This window comes from Neopelma chrysocephalum, unplaced genomic scaffold (genome assembly GCF_003984885.1).
Source record: "Neopelma chrysocephalum unplaced genomic scaffold, ASM398488v2 Primary Assembly neopelma1_166, whole genome shotgun sequence".
NCBI lineage: Eukaryota > Metazoa > Chordata > Aves > Passeriformes > Pipridae > Neopelma > Neopelma chrysocephalum.
This window is the reverse complement of record NW_020897828.1, coordinates 563,058-586,917: the sequence shown is the minus strand read 5'-3', so window position 1 is coordinate 586,917 and position 23,860 is coordinate 563,058. Positions and strand designations below refer to the sequence as shown.

The 23,860-nt window shown below is 41.8% G+C and overlaps 1 protein-coding gene across 5 annotated transcripts in view; it reads right to left on the bottom strand.

The window, feature by feature from the left end:
* Nucleotides 1–23,860, bottom strand: part of ERG (ETS transcription factor ERG) — a 106,877-nt gene that overhangs the window by 48,363 nt on the left and 34,654 nt on the right. For 2 of the 5 annotated variants that reach the window (XM_027701806.1, XM_027701808.1), the window contains exon 1: nucleotides 16,632–16,749. The exons of the other annotated variants lie outside the window; for them this stretch is intronic. In XM_027701806.1, the coding sequence (XP_027557607.1) occupies nucleotides 16,632–16,649 (18 nt within the window). In that variant the 5' untranslated portion in view covers nucleotides 16,650–16,749. Of the gene's footprint in view, nucleotides 1–16,631; nucleotides 16,750–23,860 lie in introns of those variants that run through there. 5 annotated transcript variants of the gene reach the window in all.

The following is a 23,860-nucleotide window of genomic DNA, read 5'->3' as shown; positions in this document are numbered from 1 at the left end:
AGAAGCACCTTTGAATAGTATTTACTAACCATGAATTTTATGCAGTCCTAGATGCAAGAAATAAATGGACACAGGACTAAGGGAAAGCATTAGATAAACCTTTCACTGAATGCTTGCAGGTGACAGAGACACGAGTGGAGAGAAACAGATATAAAGCAGAAGTTCATTGTATGACCAGTGTGACTGTCACAGTTGTGCCAGAGGTTATTTTTCAATTTGAATGAGCAGAAGATAATAAATAATGGAAGGCTACCATGAATGGCAAGTAAGAAGTGGAGTGAAGGTGAAAAGACTGATGAAAGGGGAAGGAAAAGCAAAGAGTCTGGAACAGTCTGGAACCAGATAAAACCATACGAGCAACTCATCCCTGTCCAGTCTCCTTCTGAAGCTGCTTTCTCTGGCTCTGCTCTGGCTGATCCCTCCCTGTGTTCCCAGTGAAACTGGAGGGATCTTTCCACTTTTAGATGCCCTTTGACTGACTAGGATTATGCCTGGACCACACAGTGGGGAGAACACGCAGGAGCAAACTGATGCAATATTGATCTGGAATGCTGGGGCTTGGTTTTGGCAATGTCAGGAGCTGCCAAGAGCTGAGACAAGCCAAAGGCAACAGTAAGTGGGTAAGAGCACTAGACACGAGAGCAGGAAGGTGGGCTTGTTATGTCTTATTTTCCCTCTGAGAGCCTGACAGCCTGAAGACTGGAATTTGACCAAGGAAAATCCTAGGCTTTACTTAATACATCATTCAGTTCAGCTGGAACACATCCAGTTAATGAGGCTTTTGGAGTTGTGGGGGATTGATACGCTGGCAAGTCAAGCAGGTTATTGTGATGTACATATAGGTGCCCAGCCTCAGATGTCATGGAATCATGGAATGGTTTGGGTTGGAAAGGAACTTAAAGATAATCCCATTCCTACTCCCTGCCATGGGCAAGGACACCTTCCACTAGCCCAGGTTGCTCCAAGCCCTGTCCAGCCTGGCCTTGGACACTTCCAGGGATCCAGGGGCAGCCACAGCTTCTCTGAGTAACCTGTGCCAGGGCCTCCCCACCCTCACAGGGAAGAATTTTCTCTTAATATCCAATCTAACCCTGCTGTCAGTTTGAAGCCATTCCCCTTGTCCTGTCACTCCAGGCCCTTGAAAATTGCCTCTTTCCATCTTTATTTTGGTATCCATGTCTGAACTAAGCATTTGTTCAAAACCTGGATTTCCCAAGACTGTAATTCCTCAACCAGCCCAACACAAACCCGTTGCTGAGGATTTCAAACGTTACTTTTACCAAAAGAAAATTATGGTTCACTGCAAACTAATTTTGCTCCATCAGAGTTAACAGAAACATGTAATACTTTTTATCAGGAGAATGCTGACTCTTCAGAATGTCTTTAAAATATATAAAAGCTTTCTTATGAGATACTTCCAGTGAGACTGAAATCGAAAACAGATCTTTAGAAACCAACTCTTTTGTAAGAATATGGAAAACAGATCTAAGGCTTCAGTAAGATTTTTGCTTCCTCATGTTGAGTATTTCATCACTGACCAGGCATGTTTTAAAGCTGTTTATTACCCTCTGAAGCTTCAGGCTTCAGTCACAACTGTGGAGAAAATATTTGTTAGAAACATTTAAAGTTCCTGCCACATCTTCTTGTATTCTACTTTTTTCTACAAACAGTTTTTGTGCACTGAGTACACTAAATATTATATTTGTAACATGCACAAATAATATTTTTAAATTAGTTATTTGAAAAGTCACTTCTTATTTATGCAGTTTTCAGAGTCCAGAGCTCCTGATTCTGGATTTCACTTAACATTCCTGAGGATATTTTCCTAACTTTGACCATTTTTTTTTTAGCTGTCAGTGAAATCATCAATTCTTGCAATGAAAACCACACCACTCATTTTAAATCTTGGTAGCTAAGAGTTTTGCATTCCACACTGATCTTTTATATAAGCATTTCTGTTGCCATAAGCAGAACTATTTGCAAATAAGAGCCTCTAATTGACAGATATTTCTTAAAGCACTAGAACAGCTTCAGCAATAACTGAGCTTAGTGGCAGCCTGTGCAATTTTAGCAGAATAATGTCCCATTTCGTGTCAGATTAAAAGCTCTTAAAAGTTATTAATTACAACAATTCTGTGGGAAATAGAAAAGCTCTGAAAATCACAATGGAAGTGTCTCAGGTGGGAACCTGAAAAAACCCAGCTGTTTCTGAAAATACAGAGGGGGTTTTTCAAGTCACAGCAAAAAAAAAAATCTCTGAAAAATCCCCCTTTCAGTCCTCTGACCAAGCCACTGCCCATCAGATCACGCACAAAACTCGCTGTGATTCACTGCTACCACATCCCAGAGTCACTGGATCACCAAGGGTGGAAGAGACCTTTGGGATAACCCAGTGCCACCACCAGAATCACCCCTAAACCACGTCCCCAAGGGCCACATCCAGACAATTCTTGGACACTTCCAGAGACAGTGACTCCACCTCCTTCCTGGGCAACTTATTCCAAGGCCTGAACGCTCTGTCAGGGAAACATTTTCTAGTATTTAACCTGAACCTCCCCTGGCACAAGTTGAGGCCATTTCCTCTCATCCTTTCACTTGAGACGTGGCAGAAGAACCTGACCTCCCCTCACTGCCCCCTCCTGTCAGAGAGCTGGAAACTCTTTGTTCCCTCTGGGGTTACAACACGGGAATTAAAAAAGGCAAAATGACCTGTCCAGCAACTGCATGAGTAAAGAGCAGGCTGCTGATCACACAAAAAGGAAAATCTGGGACTTTTTCCCTGCCTTATTTTTATTATTCAGAGGGAAAGGTTTTCCCACACGAGCAAACTGCTCTTACAAACATTTCAACAAGACCTGAAGTTGCAGAGTCAGGTGAACAGTGTTTCTGGTGGGAAGGGATGCAAGGTGGTTGTGTGAAGATCACAGAATTGTGGAAAGGCTTGGGGTGGAAGGGACCTTAAAGATCATCCAGTTCCAACCCCTGCCATGGGCAGGGACACCTTCCACTAGCCCAGGTTGCTCCAAACCCCGTCCAACCTGGCCTTGGACACTTCCAGGGATCCAGGGGGAGCCGCAGCTTCTCTGGGCAACCTGTGCCAGGGCCAACCCACCCTCACAGGGAAGAATTTCTTCCTAATATCCAATCTAACCCTGTTTTCTGGCATTCCCCCTTGTCCTGTCACTACCTGTCCTTGTAGAACGTCTCTCTCCAAGATGCAGGACACAAAGAGTGAAACCAACTCTATCCTTCAGAAACATTTGTTTAGAAGTTGAGGGTAACCAAGGATTAAATAAAGCAAATGAACTGCAATCTGAGTGAAAAAGAAAAGAGAGGAAGAGATGAAGGAGTCTAAAATGAGATTGAAGACATACAGAGAAGAATATTAATGGTTAAAAAACAGGCTGAAGCCTGTGAGGGTGGAGGGTTCTGCAGGTGGCTGGAGCAGTGGGAAGGAATGAAATACAACAAATTCAACCTGGGAAACTGAGAAACTCAGAAGCAATTGAGGCAATATTTTGCATAGGACTTCTTTGCTTGCAAAGTTTGACTTTTTTGGAAGTTTTGCCCTCTGCTCTCCTTTGTTTGGCCATCTTCTCATTTATTTAAACAAGCCTGCTAACTGTAAATGGTCTCTGAAACACTGGGGGTTACAGTTTATACTCACTGTCATGAAAATTCAGAGTATAATGACTTTGTTTTTCTTTTCTGATAATGTCCCTGACAGTTTTGAGAACTCAAAAACTTTGTCCTCCTTAGGACACTTCATGACTCAAAGTACTTCCTTGCCAGATTTTGTTTTCCCACCTTTCACTTTGGGGTTGTTGGTTGTTGTTTTTTTCCAGCACTGATTGACACTGATTATTATTGTTTCAATTGCTTATTCGAGAGTTAGAAAATTATTTTCAATCGAATTCCACTGGTCCTGCTTCCTCTCAGCATCCAGTTTTAGTGAAGAATTTCTTTTTCAGCATCATCCCAGTCCTATTTAAACAGGATTTTTAAATAGTTAATTCTGAGGATTTATCAAGCTTCCTTTTTAACAACAGTAGCTGCCAACTTTCATGACCTTACTGAACCTCGGGTTCCTTTGGACCTAAATTCTACAGTCAGCTAAAAAATAAGGCTGTTAGTTTTCATTTCAGCAAAAGAAGTGTGATTTTCAAGGTTTAAAATGCAGATAAGACAAATAATATAATATATATTATAACCTGAAATTCCATGGTTTTTAAGCTCATGTCACTATGATTTCTGAATATTTTTACTGACAAAAAGTATAATACTCTTTATTGTCACCTTAATTTCAGTATCACATCCCACTGCTTTCTACCTCCACCTCGAGACTTCCATATAGAACCTTTTGCAACATTTTAACTTGTCTTATTCAACCTTCTGAATTTCTCCTCTTTTCACTAAGGAAAGGAACAGAAAGCAGTTGAGGGGGAAAAAAATAAGGAAAAAAATATCTTGGGGCTCACAGACACCCCACTTAAAGTTGAGCTTTCTCAAGCAACCTCAAGCCCCCTTAACTGATCCTCTCCAGAGCCTTAAAAGCCTTCAGGCTCCCTAAATTGCAATATTTGGAGAGCAAGATTCAACTAAGATATATAGAGATGCACTATCTTTACTTCTGATATTACAAAACTTGGATATTTTCAGATTTTTAAAATATGAGCTGAAGCTTTTGGCAGTCACTACACAGACAGTACCTTTCTCCAACAGCTTTATTTCTTAACACTTTTGGGAGCAGGGTTTAATGCTGGACACCTGAAGACAAGAAACCACCTGAAGCCCAGCTTACAAACCTGAAACACCACCAGAAATGTGTTTGACTCGCTGTTTTTCATTAATTAAAAAGTGTACCTTAAAATTCCACGTTACTGAGTGTTCATCAGAGCCTTAAGCAGGGCACTTATTTTTGTGTCAGATCTACCTGTGGGATGAGGTCAAGACCCAAGCAGAAGTGACACCACGGGCAGCCCCTTAAGAAGCAGGTAAGCAGTGTCCAGGTGCTGTGTTGACTTCTGCAGGGTCTCTGCCCTGTGCTGAGTTCAGCCCTGTTCCATGAAGTGTTCCAAGTTTTTTTAGTCAGGCCTTAGAAACAAAAAGTGCTTAAAACCAACGTGCTTTGGGTCTGTACCCTGGCTTTTGAGGAAAATTCTTTAGAACTACAGCCTTTTGTCAATGAAAACTGAAGGCTTCAAGTGGTCGTGTAATTCAAGAAACTGCCCTTTAATTATTAAATATCACAATATTCTTGATAAAAATTGCATGGGTCAGCAAGAATCGCATCCTCCAAGAAGCAGAGGAGGTTGACAGAGATTGAGGCCTCACAAAACCTCTATGAAAGTGGAAAATAGTCTTATGAAGGGCCAAGCTCAGAAGAGAAAGGTACCTGAAAGTGAATTTGGTCTGATCTGGGTTCTAAAAGGTCACATGAGGTGTGTGATGAAGGTGTGGGGAGAAAAAAACTAAATCTGAAGACAGTAAATAACGGAGACCTTCTTGCTCTCTAGAATTCCCTGAAAAGATGGGGGATCCCAGGGGGGTCGGGCTCTGCTCCCAGGGAACAAGGGACAGGAGGAGAGGGAACAGCCTCAAGCTGTGCCAGGGGAGTCTCAGGTTGGATATCAGGAGGAATTTCTTGCTGGAAAGGGTGGTCAGGCCTTGGCAGGGGCTGCCCAGGGAGGTTTGGAGTCCCCACCCCTGGAGGTGTCCCAGGAAGGCCTGGCCGTGGCACTCAGTGCTCTGGGCTGGGGGACAAGTTGGGGATGGGGCACAGGGTGGACTTGATGTTCTTGGAGTTCTTTTCCAATCTTATGAGTCTGTGATTCTGTAATATTTAACATTCATGCTGATTGAACAGGATCTGGGCCCCATTACGGGGAAAGTTAAAAGTCAGTAACCTACATGTACATGTTACAGATTGTGCTTTACTTCAAAAATTTTTAACATATATTTAAATACCTTTTTTTTTTTTTTGTAAAAATGGCGTTGTAATTGTAAATCTATAACCTACAAGCAGTTTTGCAATTTGTAGTTCATTGCTGTCCCATTTGGAACGTCTGCAGCTAAAGCTTCCCATTCGAAGTGAGAAAACAAAAACAAAATCATCACAGAACCACAGAATGGCCTGGGTTGGAAAGGACCTTAAAGACCAGATCATTCCAACCCTCTGCCATGGGCAGGGACACCTTCCACTAGACCAGGTTGCTCCAAGCCCCATCCAACCTGGCCTTGGACACTTCCAGGGATCCAGGGGCAGCCACAGCTGCTCTGGGTAACCTGTGCCAGGGTGTCACCACTCTCACAATAAAGATAATATTATTTTGCTCAACAAAGACTTTCACTAAGAAAAAGCAAGATCTGACCACTTTCAATTTCCCTTCCTTTTCCTAGAAAGGTAGAATTGGCAAGGAGGGGTTTTCTCACATCAGGTAAGTGATGTAAGAACACTTTCCAACTGTGAGCAAACATCCATCTCCAAAAATCCACCAGAACAGCATGGAGCACTTCTCAGTGAGTTTCTTCTCTTCGAGCAGAGGCAGCAGGAACTCTCAATTTGATCAGCATCTTGAAAAATCCAGCTCCTTATTCAAAGCTCTAAGCAGAGATTTAACAACCAAACCTTAGGGACTCTTTTCTTTTTAAAAAAAAAAAGAAATTCAACCTGGTCCATTTAAAGACTTTCTACTAAACTTGCCTCCTTTGGCACAGAGCACCAATGATTTAGTTGGCATTGTAAAGATTTACTATGCACTTTTCCTATCTTATTAGAACCAGTCATGGAATTCACTCGCTTGAATTTCTTTGGCTCTGAGTGCGAAGTGCTGAGGAGGATGACATCCAGAGGTTACATTCCTGTCTACCTTTCATTTCAGCTTTATAACTGCAGCAAGTAAATTTCCTTAAATTCTGTGGATTCCAAATCAAAGGAAAATGTATTTTTAATCTCATGAGTATTTAACAAAAAAAAACACAAAAAAACTAAGAATTTAGCAGTAAGGTTATTAGAGAGCTTGATGATTGAAAGGAGACAAAAAAGAAAATTAAGGAATTCTCAGAAGCTTGTAGGTAGATGTTTTCTAACAAAACCTAGTTTTTTATATAATTTATTAGCTTTGTTAAATGCTTATAAAACATAAATTAAAAATAAACTGCTTCAATAAAGGCCTTCAGGAGAATAACTAATATTCCTAATGACGCACACAAATTTATTCTTCTCACTATGTGGGAGCCTCAGGCACAGGAACAAGGATGACTTTTTTTGCTGTGCACCCATCAGACAAGGCAATGATCTTTCTCCCTCTGTCTTTTTCCTATTTTTTTTGCCCCAAAAGAGAAGAAATAACATGATATTCTGATGTTTCCATGGACATAAGTCTCCTCACTACTCAACCTGTCTAACACTGTACGTGTGCAGGCACCTCTGACCTTACAGGTGTATAAAATTATAATTATATTATGATATAAGGCTGGATTTGCCTTATTAGTTTAATACAAAGCAAGTGAGGGATGTCACCTCTCCACTGCAGAGCCCAGCACGAGGAGGCCCCTTTGCACACCCCTAATCTAAACCATCAGGGGAACAGCTCAGATGCTTCCAGCCCAGCACAGCTCCGTATGGTTTGATGGATCACATCTCCAACAAGCATCCAATGAATAAAATGGAGCCTGAGACCCTCCACAGAGCTCGATTTTTTGGCTGGGGCAGCCCAGCCTGGCTCAAAGTTCACTGAAGTCAATGGAGAGACTCAACAGCATCGACAGGATGGAGCTGATCCCAAGCCAGGACAGGAAACTCTGAGGAAACATAAGAGCTTGCCCTGTTTGTTGCCTCGAATATTTGTTTCGTGTTTTGGAATTTACTGACTGAAGCTGCGTGGAAGAAGCCTGGCAGGCAGAGACCTTTGCCAAGCTGTGTTATTTTGGTTGTCTCAGAACTCCTGAAATAAACCCCAAACTCCAGTGAGACTTTTGTGTTCGTGCCGTAGCCTCCTTGAACTCGGTTCATCCAACGGCTCAGGATGAGCCTGGACTGGCAGATCTGCTGCAGTCTTGGCTTGCAAGGCACTATTATGCTGAGAACATGATGTGCCTGGTTCTTCTCTCACTTCTCTCATACCTCTGCAGCCTGTTGGATATAATGGATCCAGTTCTGATTTATTCCGACTTCGAGGACGAGGAAAATTTAACAGGTTTCCTTAGAGCCCAAGAGAAAACTCCCAAAGTTGGAGTGGTCACCATGATAAAAAAACATGGTTAAAAAAACATTTTGGCTTAAAAAAAAACATGAACTGAAGGCCTCACCCATCAGTTGACGGGACAGAAGCATCCTGAGTTCTACATCTCATGAGTGACTATTTCGTTGACTAAAACTCACACCAAAATCAAACTAAAAAAATATCACATTTGGAAGAGAACAGGAATGCCAAACAAGCCTGTGGATGGTTCAGCTGGAGCTTGTGTCCACGAGGAGGGTTAACACGAATGTTCCTGATTGTTTCTGTTGTTTATGAATCTCGACCTTCAGAGCAGCACTGAAATGTGCTGTCTCCTAAAGATGTTCCCCGCCGATATGACACACACACTTTGCATTGTTTCGCTGCACACAAGCATTAATATCCCAGAGGTAACCCACCCTTCTCTTAACGGCTGCTGACAGGTCCAATGGCTGAGCAAAAATCAGTTGAAGGAAAGGGAAGTCTTGTCGGAAATGAGATTAATCTTGTAACGAGTGTTCAGCCCTGATAACCCATCTGTGCAGAGAACTGCTTTAACTGGAGAGCAATTAACCTTCACCTGACAAGCTCTGTCCAACCGTTATAAACAACATTAAAGGCACAGGATCCCCCTCGTTTTTCCCCCCCCCTGCTTACGTAGACTAAACAATCAGGTTCTGGATTCCATGAAAACAGTGGATGTAACAGTGCCTCGATGACAAATCGCAGGGAAATTTTTTTTTAAAAGGTAATGTCTGTGTGGAAATAATGTGAAAAATGTCTCTGGCCACCGCTTTAAGTGAGTTGATCTGATTAGTAAAAAAGCAACAACTTTGAGCACTTCCAAGGGAATACCTCAGGCATGAGGAAAGCTGGTGGGAATACGCCAAAGACCAACAATAATAAAAATGTATGTGAGCAGATAAGAGCTGAGTGACCACATCTGAGGAATGCTGCTCTCAGGACCAAGTGTGCACTTCCCCAACACCCCAAAGCCAAGGGGCAGTTTCCTGGAGCTTCCTCACCCACGGACTTGTGGAAGTTGCTTGTCAAAACTAACTCCCAACTTGCAGAACTGGGCTGTTGGGTCAGGTGCCCACAGGACCAGCCCTCCCATCTGACAGCTGGTGCTTCCAGTGATGTCTGACGTCTTCCAAGGTCTCTGGAAGGGTCTGTAAATCCATCCTCGGATTCCCAGCCTGTTAGACCACCACATAAACACAGAGGAGATAACTGGACTTGGGTCTGCTCTTCCCAGACAAAAAGGTGTGATGTGTGTGAAGCCACAGCACCAAAGCTCTACTCAATTATCCAGGGAAAGGCCACCATCCCAATCTCAGTCACAGTGGCAGAAACCTGGAATGACTCCAGGGGAATCATTGGCAAAACAACACAGAAAATTTGGGCTGAGCTCCTGAATAACTTGGGTGCAAGCCTGGCCCCAGTCAGGCCATACTTTTGCCTTCATTTTGCCCAATTTCACTTCAGGCTTCATAAGTCCTCATTCATCCTATTGATGTGCCTGAAACCAATTACCCTGAAGTTACAATTAGCAATGGAGGTTTCTGTCTTTATTTATTTTCCCTCTGCTCCAGATTTCTCTTTTCCCCAGCAGAAGTTCAAACATGCAGGTTAGTCATGGTTTTATTTCTCTTCACAGCAAGGCAAAAATCTCTGTTTCAGTCATTTTGGTTGAATATGGATACGTGGATTGCAAGAGATGGCCATGAATCTTTAAGATATCCAGAACATGCTCTGGACTATTTGTTGGAGAATTCCACCTCAAGTCCTAGAGAAATGTGTATTTTATTTGGTGATGCACACAAATAAGGATTCAGGCAACACGGAGTTGGAGGGAGGATGTTTGTTTTTCATCTGACAATGCTAATGGATTATGAAACATCCCAATTTCCCATATTATAAAATGCAGAGCTACTTTTCCTACCATTGCAGAGAAAAATCCTGTTATTTCACAGCCCAGGGTAACAGTATTGGTCTTAAAGTTATTACACAAACAGATGCACTGTGCTGTGGTTTAAGTGTTTAAATAGTAACAGGTAGAGAATTACCTTCATATCAAACAAGAAGGGCTTAGATCTTTCCAGTGAATTAGATATTAACAGATAGGAAGTTCCTATTGAAAGCATTTCCTGTATTGGTGGTCCCTGATTTTGGCAACTTATCTGGGTAGGAAATGAATGCAGGAAGTATCTGTCTACAGACCCTTTATCATCAAGGTAATTGCTGTGGCAGCATTTTGCTGTTTATCAAGGTAATAAACATACGGTCTAAAAAAAGATGTTTTTCAAGTCTGAAGAATGCAGTTTAAAAAAAAAAATAATAAAAAAATCTTACAGGCACTGCAGTTATGCAAAACCTTCCATGGAGAATTAACGTGCTGCTCCTTGTTTTTCTCATCACAGCTGCAATTAGGGATTTGCAAACAAAACATTCCCAGTCTCCTGGGTGTTTGTTTTTTTTTTCCCCATCTTTCCTAAGCCAGGCAGGTAGTTTTAAAGAGCTCTGCCACTTCCCCAAAACCAGTGACCCACCCCTTCCTGCAGGTATTTGCATATGCCCAGTCCTTGTCATCTGTTGGCAACGCACACCTTTGACTAAGCAAGTCAGAGCCTTTCCTGGCGTGAGGAGGTTACCCAGCCTGGTGACACCACTTCCCACCCATCACTGGAGATTTACACTCCACGTAAACACGCATTGCAAGTGGAAGACATCATATCCTAGGCATTCCTTCCACTCATTAATTCCCGAAATCCACCGTTCCAAAAGGCCATTTGCCTCGGGCACTCTGTGTGGACCAAGTGAGTGACCACTTGGTGTGTCCTTCAGCCTTAAAAAAATCACTATTACTCATCAGTCTTTTTTTATAACCTCTGAAAGTTCAATGACGTTTTTAAGACAATAACTGTCACATTTATTCATATTTGTCAAATTTACTCCTTTTTTCTTTGAAATAAATTCGATTTACGACACGATAATTACCAGAAGTGGCAATCACTGATTCACACACAGTAGTTATTAAAACCCATTCTGAATATTACTTGTTTATAACCCACTAATATCCCTTTCCAATCTCTCTAATAGGATGACTCTGTGCATGGTAAAAATTGGCAGTGCCTAAGGATGGATTCCAAGGAGCGAGATCCTTGTGATCCAGGCTTGCAACCTGAATCTCACCAGATTTCCTGAAACTTCTCCCTCTGTTCACTGTGATAAGTTGATTACAGGATTTACAGTCCTTGTAAGGGAGTAGGAATAAATTGAGGGACACAGAGTTATCCAACATAAGGCAGGCTTGGTTACAACATTTAAAATAATCCCTTCAACAACAAAGACACTTCAAAGAAAGGACTGTGACCTTTTTCATATATATTCTTCCAAGGTTTTTTTATGTTTGTTGGTGTTTTCTACACAAAAATTTCTTCCATAATACATAAATATCTACCCAAGACAGCAGGATGACTGATTATCTCTCAAAAGGAATTAATTTTTCAATAGTTAAAGATGAATCTGATAGAAATCACATTGCAGTCAATGAACTTGTTAACTTGGCAAGGTTTGGCACTGCATGTGATATTTTCTACTGTTATCACCCTTATTTTGATAAAATTGATAATACAAGTATTATTAATTTCAATACAATTGATAATACAAACCCAAATTTTCTTTTCTTATTTTTTTGCTGATTCTTAAATAATTCTGTTGGTTTGATTTAGAAACCTGCATAATAAAGGCTATTTCTTTTTTAAGTAAACAGCATTATACATTTTTAGTGAATCACAAGCTGTCCCTCTGAAAATAAATAACTTCTTTTGGCATTTTGTGAAACTACTTCTGTATTTGTCTTTCAGCAAGTCGTTCTCCAAGAGCACTTGTTTCTTTTAACATTATTTCTGAAAGGCCTTTTGTAACTTGGGGAACTTGCTGAGAAACGTCTTGTTAAGGGATAATATAGTGCTCGTTAAGGAAAAACAAACAAAGCAACAAACTCAGACAGTCAAATATATGCATTTTCCAGCTGTTGTTCCTTGCCTGGGGACTTAATTCTAGAAAGCAAAACCCTTATATTTCACTTCATTTTGGCATATGAAGACACAAAACAAATCGAGTTAAATGGCTGCTGATTAAAAGCAAAAGAAAACAACACAAAAATCCCCCAGAATATGTTCTTCTGTTCTTATATGACTATTTCTGCCTTGAAATTGTACATTTGTACTTGAGTCAGAAATATCGTTTTACCTGGCAATAATTATAGGTCTGATTCTGCTGCCTTTATTGGAACAAAAACTTCATGGAATTGGTGGAAACTCTGAATTAAGGAGGGCAGGATCAGGATAAGGGGTTTAAAGCTCTCTTGCTCTTCCTGTTTCTGATTCACCTGAGCACTCAGGTGTGTTCCCTGCTTTAAGGGGGTTGTACCACACCAGGGGAAGTATTTACAGGCTTAAAACTAAATATACCATTGGCTCATTAATTGAGACGAGGGGAAAAAAAAAAAAGATAATAACCTTTATAATTGTTTTAATGCAAGGAACAAATGTACAAATTACTGTATCAGCTCTGCTGGATTCAGTGCAGATGCAAACCTTTAAACAAAGACTTAAACATTTCCATACGCCAAGGACAGATTTATTTCTTAACTGTCTCCAGCTTTCCTTGGCTTCAGAAATATTTGAGGGAGTACTTAAGATTTTCTAAAAGAAAGTGAGAGAAAAGTAATACCAAAGAGAGAAGCACAGCACAATATTCCTCGAAAATAAATCTTGCCCCTATATTCTGCTTTAATCAGCGTGTCCATACTCTTTCAAGCCTCAGAAACCACAAAGATTCTCCTGTCCTTTATCAAATGCACAGACTTTTTCTCCCAGAAATCGCAGATTCCACAGGAACAGCACAGTAGAAACCAATAATAAAAAGTGGACGTGAGCATAATTAGGTGTAAATTAAAGTAAAAGAAATATCCACAAGTGTAATTGATAAATCATTGCAAAGTCAAGATCACTTACTGAAGAGTTTTAATAAGAATAATTACACTGAAGAGTTTTAATAAGTAGGCAAGGAGAAAAATATAACCAGGCTTGAACATGGCAAGGAAATAGAATTCCAATTGTACTTTTCTATTTAATGTTCTTTCCTCCACTATAGGATAATGGAGGGGAAAAAAAAAAACAAAATGACCTTCAGGATAACTATTTTTACTTCATCCCAAGGTAATGCTTAAATAAGTTTTTGCTCCATTCTATTAAAAAAAAAAAAAAACAAACCACCAAAAAAAAGACTGATGCCTAATTCAGAAGCATTTGATACGTTCTAAAATTGTTTTTACAGTAATAGGGACACTTAGATTTTTATGGATTTGAGAGTCTTTAGTTTCAGTGCTCTGCACACACAGCTGCCAGATCCCACTTGTGCCAGAAGGAAACATGTCACCTTAGCACCGAAATCCTGGATCTTAAGAGACTTTCTGCACCTGAAAAAAACACATTTTCCCCTTCAAATGCCAAAAAACGTAACAGGGAGATCAGCTGCACGCGCACCAGGTACTGGGATCAGAAATATCAGCCCCCTGACTGTACCAAACCCAAAATCCTTGGTGTGGAGGCACCTTTTTGCACCATTCCCCTCTCCATTGTTTCTTACTCCGGAGCCGGCCCCACTCCCAGTCAAAGGGGGAGAGATCCATGGCCTGAGCAAGAACAGCTGCCCCCACAGTGAGAAAATCAGGATTAATGTTATCCATCCATGCCAGAACCTGGGAAAAAGCCATTTCTGCCTCTTCCTCCTCCTCCTCCTCCTCCTTTTTAGGACAAACTTTCCACCGCGGCACTTTCCCCCTCACGGTGGAGAAGGGACAGGGGGCAGCAGAAGGAGGGCGGGGGACAAGGAGAGATGTATCTCCTGGGAAAAACCACACTCATGATGTCAAACCCAGCACCAAAAATCTCACACAAATGCTTGTCTTCACAGATACCAATTAACCCCAGTGAAGTCAGACTGATCCCTCAGGAATTACAAGCGTCCCACGGGTCTGCCTGCAAGTTTGGGATAGGGAAGGGATGAATCAGAGAGTCTTACTGGAAAGCCACTTTTGCACGTGTGTGTGCATTCCCAGAAACTTCTACCCAGTTGTGAACAAAAACATAACCATTCACAGCCTGATTTTGACATTTAAGGACTCCACAGCTTCACCAAAGAAGAGAGTGAATTCCCAGCACGGAGATCCCAGACAAGGCTCTCTACCTTCCATGACCACAGCCCCTTGTATCCCAATGTTGGGATAGCTGGGATACCCTTTGCCAGCAGAGAACATAAGCCATTATATCACATTAAATATATATATTTATATTATTGAATATATAGATAGATAGATAGATAAAAATATAACTTTTTAGCAAAAGTTAACAAACACCTGTCTGGCCTTCAACTGGAATCTCCTTATTTCAGAAACCTCTCAGTTAAATGACTTCTTTATGAACTCCTTATAGAAGAGGAATTGAATCTCTTTGGACTGGCTTAGGGTCATGTCAGAGTAGATTTCCTGGATCTAGAGCAAAAGCACCTGCCATTTCTTCCCAGTCATTTTACATTTTGCACTTACATAAATAAAATCCTTGCTTCAGCATGGAAGGCCTTCCCAGCACCCTGGGCACCAAAACCCTCAACCTTTTGGGGTGTGTTTCCCCCTGCAAGTTTCACACTCCAGATGAGGAGAGAGAAGTGCATGTTTTTCCACTCAGGAGGCTTTCCTGACTGCACTGCATTCCCAGGCTGGATAAAACACGGCTCTTCTCATCTCCCTAAGAGTCAGGTGAAGGTAAAATAATAACCATGAGGTATTATTTACAATCTTTTACCTTATTACCATTTTTTTTACCCTATTACAATTCATCTACTACGAAACACTAAGAGAAATAAATAACAAGAGATCCTCAAAATGCAAACACCATCCAAACTCATGGTGCTGTTATTTTTGAAAGTAAATTTCCTATCAACATCAATAGTTTATTCTGAGTAATAGGCACAAAAAATGCAGCGCTACCACCTCAACACAGATCCATTCTTTTAGCCAAAACTTGACTCCCTGAACTTCAGGAACCACAGGGAATTTAGTTTCAGGAGCTACTTAGCATTTAAAAGATACTCAGCAATGCAGAGGAGATCCAGACCTCTGTCTCTATTGATAGCCCCGTGAAAACATCAGTGATCACAAAAAGAAGAGGTTCATTAGACTTTTTAATCACATTGACTTCAGGCAAGACTTTCAGATCTCAAAAACCATAACAAAAAAAAAGCATCAAATGATCTCTAAAATATAAACAGCAAAGCAGAAGCTACTGAGAAATCCAAGTGCAGCTCCCCTGAGCCGACACCCAGGCTATTCCACATCTCCTGTTAAATCTCTGGCATAATCAGAAAAGTGCAGAAACAGACAATTCCACCAAGAAAACAAATACCTTGAGCCCAAATCTGATAATACCTTGACCCCGAATCTGATAACACAACACAGCAGAATCCTCCCTGAACATGCTCTTTATGCAAAATTAGTTTCACTATCACAAAATTACAGTTTTATTCTGCAATTAATGGCAGCTATTGCTATGGCAGTAACTGCAACATAGAGAGAAGCAAAAACTAGAGAGACACACATATGGATTTATTCAACTAAGTGGCACAACCCAAAAAGCTCAGCAAAGCCAGTCTTAAAATAATAATAAGAAAAAAATAACAAACCATGCACCGAAGTCAAGTTAAACGCCAAGAAGAGAATTTTATTGTCCAAAAAAATTAAAGCAAAAAAAGAACACACCCAGGAGATCTTCCCACCACCATTAAAATAACATTCAGAAAGGTGCCCAATAAAAGGATCAGGGTTTCTAGAAAAGCACATAATTAACACCTGCACGAGAGAGAAACAAGAGCTGGTGCCTCTCCTTCCCGCTCGCTCAAATTTGTCTCCCCATCCACAAGAGAAACATTTCAAAGTATCCAAAAGCGCTCTTAGGGAACCCGCTTTTTCCTTCCAGTGCACACCCTCTCCCCTCCTGGTAGTCCGCAAACACATCCAAGTTGTCCCAGTGATACCTCCAAGGAATTTCAGAAGCTCCCCTTTTTTAAAAAAGGGCTTCGCATTTTTGCGATCCGCGGCACCGAAGAGCGAATTTCAAAAAAACCCAATTTTTTTTTGTCCGAGTTTGAAGTTTTTAAGCCTTGCGGATGGTTGGAGTAGGAAAAAGGAAATTTACTAGGCAGTACAAAGGAAATCTTGTTGTCCTCTATTGTGGCAGTGGGGGTGTTGCCCAATTCTAACTTATCTAGGTTGATAAAAGGAAACCAAAGAACACGCAAAAGTGACCAAAAAAACGCCGACAAAAAAAGGTGCCCCTTTCTTACCTTAATAGTGCTTGCCATAATGTGATCAAGATTATTGATTGCTAAATAATTTGCTAATAATAATTATTGCTTCGCTCTGACCAGAAAGAAGTTTTGATGAGGTTGTTTAGAGCGGATGAGATTGTGCTAACTCTGGGAAATGAAGTCAGCCAATGGCAGGAAGAGGTTTCTATTGGTCCTGGCCACCACAGCTCGAAGAAACAGGATATTTGGGAGTGAAGAGATAAGAGTCCTAAAACAATGTTGTTTTTCTTGATGATATGTGACTAAATTTTTTTTTTATTTTTTTTTTTTTTTTTTAAAAAAAAAAAAAAAAAAAAACAAAAAAGCCAATTGCCTGTGGCTGCCCAGGCAGGTGTGATGTGATGTGCAGCAAGTGTGACAGGCCACTTTGAGGCAGGATGCAGATGTCAGATGAAATGGGCCAAATTCAGCAGTAGTCTGATGCAGGCTGTTCACTGGGGAATTGTTGGTTCAGGGCCAAAGCCAGGCTGGGTATAAGGGGTGTAACTCCAAATATGTTAATGAAGTCTAGCCCTGCTTACACCACATCTATATTTGTCCATCAGCCTCATTCCTGGATTCCTGAGCTATTGACACTCTCTGGCCTGTCTGATTGAGCACTTTTTTCTTTTTTTCCTTAGAGGAGAAGCGAGTAGGTTGGAGACAATCGGTTCTTTTTGATGTGTCTTTCTCACTGAGGAAAGGAAGTCACAAAAAGACAGAAAGCAAATGCCATAAACAGCCTTAAATCTCCCATATTCTTCCCTTATTTCACAGCCCTATCCATGCATGAGAAGGAGGTGGTTTCACTGGCGATTTTCTTCCTGGTTAGAGTGTGATAGTCATTTTTTATTCAGTGTTATATTTTTATTTGTCCTTTTGTAGCACTTGGCAGTCACAGGGCACCTCAGAACTCCCAGCTGTGCAAACAAAACACCGTCCCTGTCCCAGGCCTTTGCTTAGGAGTGCTGAACTTAAAAGAAAAAATAAGTAAGAAAGGCAAAGCACTTCCATAATACCAGCCAGTGTTAAATCCCACATGTAAAGAACCACTCAGGATCCAGAGCTGGCACAACCCTTTCGCCCTTAGGAGTCTCACAGCATTTTATGTTTCCATAGAAGACATAATCCCTGGTGTCAGGAGATTCTGAGCTTTCAGCTAGAAGAGAAAAGCTTGAAGACAGAATCCTTAAAAATGGAATGAAAAATGAAACCACGTCAGAATATGTTATTTTTTTTTAAAACAAAACTTATCATTTTAAAAAGCCAATCCTACTCTAACAGGTTTATAATTTCTCACTGCTCCCTGCAACAACATCCAGCCATGGGCAGCTGGAAGCACTGGGTAGATCATTCCAGCTGAAAAGGTCCTGCCCTCTGACCGGGGATTCTGGTATGATAAAAAGAACACGGAATAACGATGGCTTGGTGCAGCATTATTTAGTGGGAACAGATGACCTCTCCCAACATCTTCTCCTCCTGCTCCTTAGGAAAAACAAAAGGGAAATCAGAGCGTTGCTGTGTAGCTGGTGATGTCTGCTGGCATCCAACGTGCATTTTTTCCACACAAAGACAGCAGTAAATCCCAGTTCACTTTTCCCCTCCTCTCCTGACCCGAAGAAGGTGAAATGTACTATTCCAGACACACAGAGAGGACGTGAAGTGCCGCCTGTTTGGCCCTCAGGAATTTGTCCTGCAGGTGCTGCTCCATCTCCCCCCAGGGCAGGGCAGAGGAAAGAAAGGCTCATCCACCCTCCCCTGCTCATGGGAATGGCTCTGCTACCCATTAGATCCCAGGAAATCCTTGTTTCCAGGTGCAGAGCTGGAAATCCCTGGATGCAACAGAGTGACACACAGAATCATAAAATCAGTGTGGCTGGAAAACACCTCCCAGATCATTGTGTCCAACCTTTGGGACACAGGATCACTACAGTTGGGATCTGGCAGAGCTGTCCCAGGGCAGATCCCGTTCCAACTTTGGCAGTGACACCCAGCTGAGCCTCTGTCCCAACTCATCCCCAGCTGCCTCACAATCCTTGGGGACCCACCCCCCCCCCAAAAAAAGGAGCTGAGCGAGCCTCCAGATCCCAACAGAGAGAGTGGGAATGGGAGAGCAGACACCCTGCTTTTCCCTCCCTGCTCTTGACCCCAAGGTGCCACAGGATCCACTCCCTGTTCAAGATCAGTTCAATTTTATATTCAATTTTATATTCACTTTAAGGAGCTCTGGTTTCTTCCACTGTAAAGATAACTTTGGCCGCTTCAGAGCAATCCAGAGCCAGCACTGCCATCCAATATTTTATATTCTCCATTAGTTGGTTCTTATGGAAACCCGGTGTTGCACTGCTGAATGTCTTCTTGGAGCCTACATCCATGGAATTACGGTGCTCCTGCAGAGCAGGTAACTCCTGGTAACTTTCCTATTTTCGTTACCAACAGTATGAAAAGAAAGCAATTTACAGTAATTGTGTTTCATGGGGATGTTGATTTCCTCCCTTTTCATCTCCAAACAATGAGCAAGACAGCCAAAAGATTAGAACCTTTTTCTTGACATTTCAAAGCCTTGTATAATGTTTCAGTTGGGTGACTTCCACCCCAGTTAAGCCCATGATATTTTGGGGTTTTTTGTGTTTTTTTTTTACTCAAATATACTGAGAGGCTGCAAGCATCAGTTCCAGCTCTCCAGTGGAGAGGATCTAACAAATTCATTCACAAGCAGGTTTTAGTAATGATTCCTCTCCACCCCACCTCCACATAGACAAAGCTCCTCTTGGTTTATACAGGGATTTTGGAAGCATAAGGCACTGCTGAGCTCTATTATTATTATATAAGTTTTACAGAGCCCTCAGCCCGGTGAGGATTTTGCCATTTCAAACTGGCACAGGTTCTGTGCCAAAGAATTCAATGAAGTTTATTTGACTTTCAAACTAATACCCACAGGCAGATTTCTGAGTGCTTATGCTTGTGTTGATCCAATTGCAAGCAGAGCCTTGGTATTGTAAGGGAAGGAAAATATTGGGTTATCAAATCACCATCATCCAGTTGCAAAAGAAAAATAGTCCAAGCACTCCTACTATTTTTCTCTTTTCTGGTTTTTTTTTTAAGTAGAAAGAAAAATGGTTTTGTTATGTTAGGCAACTACATGTTATTGTCTGAAATAAGGCTCTGTGAGTGTGGAGAACTTGGTCAATAAGTGGAATAAAAGCACCCAAAAAAGTACTAAAAATCCACACAAGTCACCCCATGCTCCCCTCTTAATTTCTCTCTCCTTCAGCTGAAGGAGGGCAGGGTTACATGAGATATTGGGAAGAAATTCTTGGCTGTGAGGGTGGGGAGGCCCTGGCACAGGTTGCCCAGAGAAGCTGTGGCTGCTCCTGGATCCCTGGAAGTGTCCAAGGCCAGGCTGGAGAGGGTTTGGAGCAACCTGGTCTAGTGGAAGGTGTCCCTGCCCATGGCAGGAGGTGGCACTGGATGATCTTTAAGGTCCCTTCCAACCCAAACCATTCTATGATTCTATAAAATACTTCCAGAAAGACCATTCTTCATGCTATTTGAAACACCACTAGTAATTCTAAAAAACAATCCTGTCCTTGGATTTTTTCATCTCATATCCACTGGAGTGTTGGGATGGAGGAAGTACATTGCAATATTCCCTATGTAAACAGATTTATAATCCATCTTGCTGTCTGGGAGGTAAAACAAGAACTCTGCTGTCAGCCTGGGCTGATCAAGAGAATAGAGGCACACTCTGCTACGTTAATAATGTGACCTTCATCCCTTCAACTGTACAAATTCCTCTGGGAAAACAATTGGGAAAACTGGAGACAGATTCACTTTGTGTGTCATGCTTACTATTCACACATAGAATGCCTGCAGATGTGGGTATAAAATAAAAGAACAGTGATAAAAAGTGAGTTCCTGTTCCTCTTACCAACATTGCAGGTAAAAAGGAGGTTGTCCTCTAGGTAGAACCAGGTTAAAAATCCAAAAACTTGAGCAGAAAAAAAGAATCTGCACTGTAGTTTTTGGAAGCAGATTTTAAGAAATCCAGGAAAATTATTGCTACTTCAGAGCATGTGAAGACACATTTGTAAAGGTCTCAATCCTCTAAAAAAGTGTAGGATTTTGCTTAAATGTAGCTCCAAGCACCAGTTTGGTGTGTGAGGGTCAACTACACCCTTACCAAGCCCTTCAGCAGGACAGTTTCCCTTTAATTCCCAGTTTTCCCGTGGCTCTGATGAAAATATCAGGGAAACTCTGCCCTCCCCACAAAGAAAGCTCTCACAATTAGGATTTCACCAGGGGAACAAATGGAGGTGCTCAGGAGAAGAACTGAGTTTCACAGCCAGCTCCGAGGCTGCAGCTCAGGGATGACGGATTCTGGTCCCCTGGAATGTTGTGCCTTTGGGGCTGCTGAAGGGACCTCTTCCTTCCACAGCTTTGATTCAGCACCAGGTCTGAGGGGACAGGACAAAACCCATGCTGGGAACAACAGGGTTCAGTTCTGGGGTGGGCTCATTCCCATTAATCCATGGCTGGAAACGTGCAGGTCAGCTCTGGGAGGAAGCACGATGAGAGGAGTGGGGCACTTGCTTCGCCCAAAATCCAAGTGGAAGCCAGCAGCCCATGTAAAGCCATGTAATTAACACTAATCATCACTGCCTGGCCACGTAATTAACACTAATTATCGCTGCCTGGCCACGGGGGCATCACAGCTCTCAGCATCCTTCCCTCCAGCGCTGCTTCCAAGGTTTTGTGCCTGTCATTTCCCGCACTACCAGGCCTTGCACCGCAGAGGAGGGAGATGTCCTGAACCCTTCCACATTCCCGGAAGGTGCTGAGGGCCGGGAATGCCCTGTGGGCAGCCCAGCCCAGCCCGGCGGTCACTAGAGGGTGCTCCCTGCCCCTCGAACGGAGCTCGCCGGGCTGCGCTGCTCCCTCCAGCACGAGGCTCGCTCCCAAGTCAGCAATTAATCCTTTTATCAAAAAGAATACTTTAACAGAAGCAAATAAAAGACATTTCTTCCTGCTTCAGTGGCACACTCCCCCCCCCCCCCCATTATTTTTGCACTCAGGGCTGGTTATGACTTAATGCCTTCCTGTTCTCCTGTTTTTGCTTCCCTTCATCACCCCTCTCACTTCTCCAACCCATTTGCCCAATTAGTCCCTTCCCATATTTCCCCCCATCCCCACCCTCCTTCCTCTCACAGCAAAGAATTCCCTCTCAAAGCTGAAAAGTTGGGACAGAACCTGGTTTCGGGGCCACCCTTTTTTTTTATTTATTATTTTAACATTACTCCATGGGACAACAGCAGTCAAGAACAGGTTATTTTCCTACAGCCAAAGCTTTACAGAAAAGAAGTCTTGGAAGTTTTCAAAGTGAAAATCAAAGTACTTCATTTACCAACTCTTATCTATGACTCAAGCTATTTAAGCTTCTATCAGCCACAATATTTTTGGTGGCTACACCTGTTTGGCCATTTTTTCTGTTGTGATCATCTTTGGAGACCACCTGTAGACTCTACATAAAACAAATACCACAGAAATGGGAAATGAAACGGGACTTCTGCCTAAGTGAATTGAATTGTCACAGTCAGTATTAATTGACACTGGAATTATTTTCAGTAGTACTTTGGAACAGGGAAGTGCTGACACTCATTTGCAGATAAGGAATTGAATCACTCTCTGCTGAAGTGGAATTCACTGCATCAGACTTCAATGGTTTTAAATGTAGGTGTCAGAACTACTCTAGTTTTCCAAGACCTCTGCAGTTCCCAATAAAAATATCTTCGTCACTTCATTCAGTCTCACTTAAAACCCTATTTGAAAGTGGTGAGATAAATTGCACCTTTAAAGTAGTTCTTTCTCTCCATCACCTACAAAGTGAGCCTGTACTATACCCCGAGACACCCAGCTTTTGGATAACTCTGCTTATAGGAGATGAATCGCACCTAAACCTAAATTAAATTCCTTAATTTTCCCATCTCTGAAATGTCAACACTTGTACCACCAAATGCCAAAAGGGTGTTTGATAACACAGACTGATAATTAAAGTTATCAATTCAGCTCAAAGTATGAATAAGAAAACTGTTTGGTTTATGTTTAATACTAATTTAAAACTGGTTAAGTGACAATGATAACACAGGACACACACACACAAACAAAACCCAAAATACCTCAAAAAAGCAACTTCCCTGCAAGGAAAAAAAAGAAGCAACTGTGAGGGCAAAGGCCAATATTTTTTCCTCACTTTCTTCCAAGTGTTTTTGATAATTTTAACTGAACTGCACAATAGTCTGAAGTGGTTATTGGACACTGTCCTTCATAGTCCTTCCATCCCTAGACTGATGGCCACTGCACACAGCAAGTATATCTGGCATATTGGATTTCTACACCGTATTAGTGAGGCTGTTTCAGGATTTTCATCAAGAATGGAACCTATTAAAGTGTCTCTCACACTCTCCTGGCTTTTATAGCTTGCTTTGGAGCACTGAGCACTCTTTTTTTTTTCCCCTCCATGACCAGGAAGTCTAGAGAAAATGCTTTAAACTGTTTTATTTGACCTTTCACCTCTGGGCTTTTGCCTAATCTGTAAATTTGAATAGGAGGTAGAGCTGTGCTTTTTGTTTTCCTCTCTCAGAGTCACCAGCTGAACTCCTTAAAGGACCAGACACGTATCTCAAATCGGGGCTCCCTCGATATTGTACTTCTTTGTTAGTGGCTGTGAACAAGAAACAGATGTGAAATGTCTATGTTTGAAACTTAGTGACCCAGAAAGACCAGGGCTAATCCAGATCATTCTTAATAACTGAAATCTGCCACCCTTTGACCACCTTGAGGCACAGGCACACACTGAGGAATAACCCTACCCCCACCCCAGCAGACAGACAGACAGACACAAAGAGAAACCCTCAGCACTGTTAAACACCTTTATGCTAATTATGAACTCAGATGCAGTTCAATATTTGAACAACAGCAAAAAAAAAAAGGATTCCCCATCAATTTTATTCCCCCACTATCAATCAGCCTCTTTCCATTTAGGCAGCTCCCCCAGAGGTGAATCCTTCAGAGAGGAAACAACAGACATGCCAAAAAACCACTTTGTTCCACTTAGGTTGTCTCAAACACCACCAGGTATCTCACATTATATTATTTTTTAAGTGAAATCATTGCCCTGGTGCCACCCTGGGCTTGGGGTGACAGGGCACAGTTAGAAAAGCAACAGG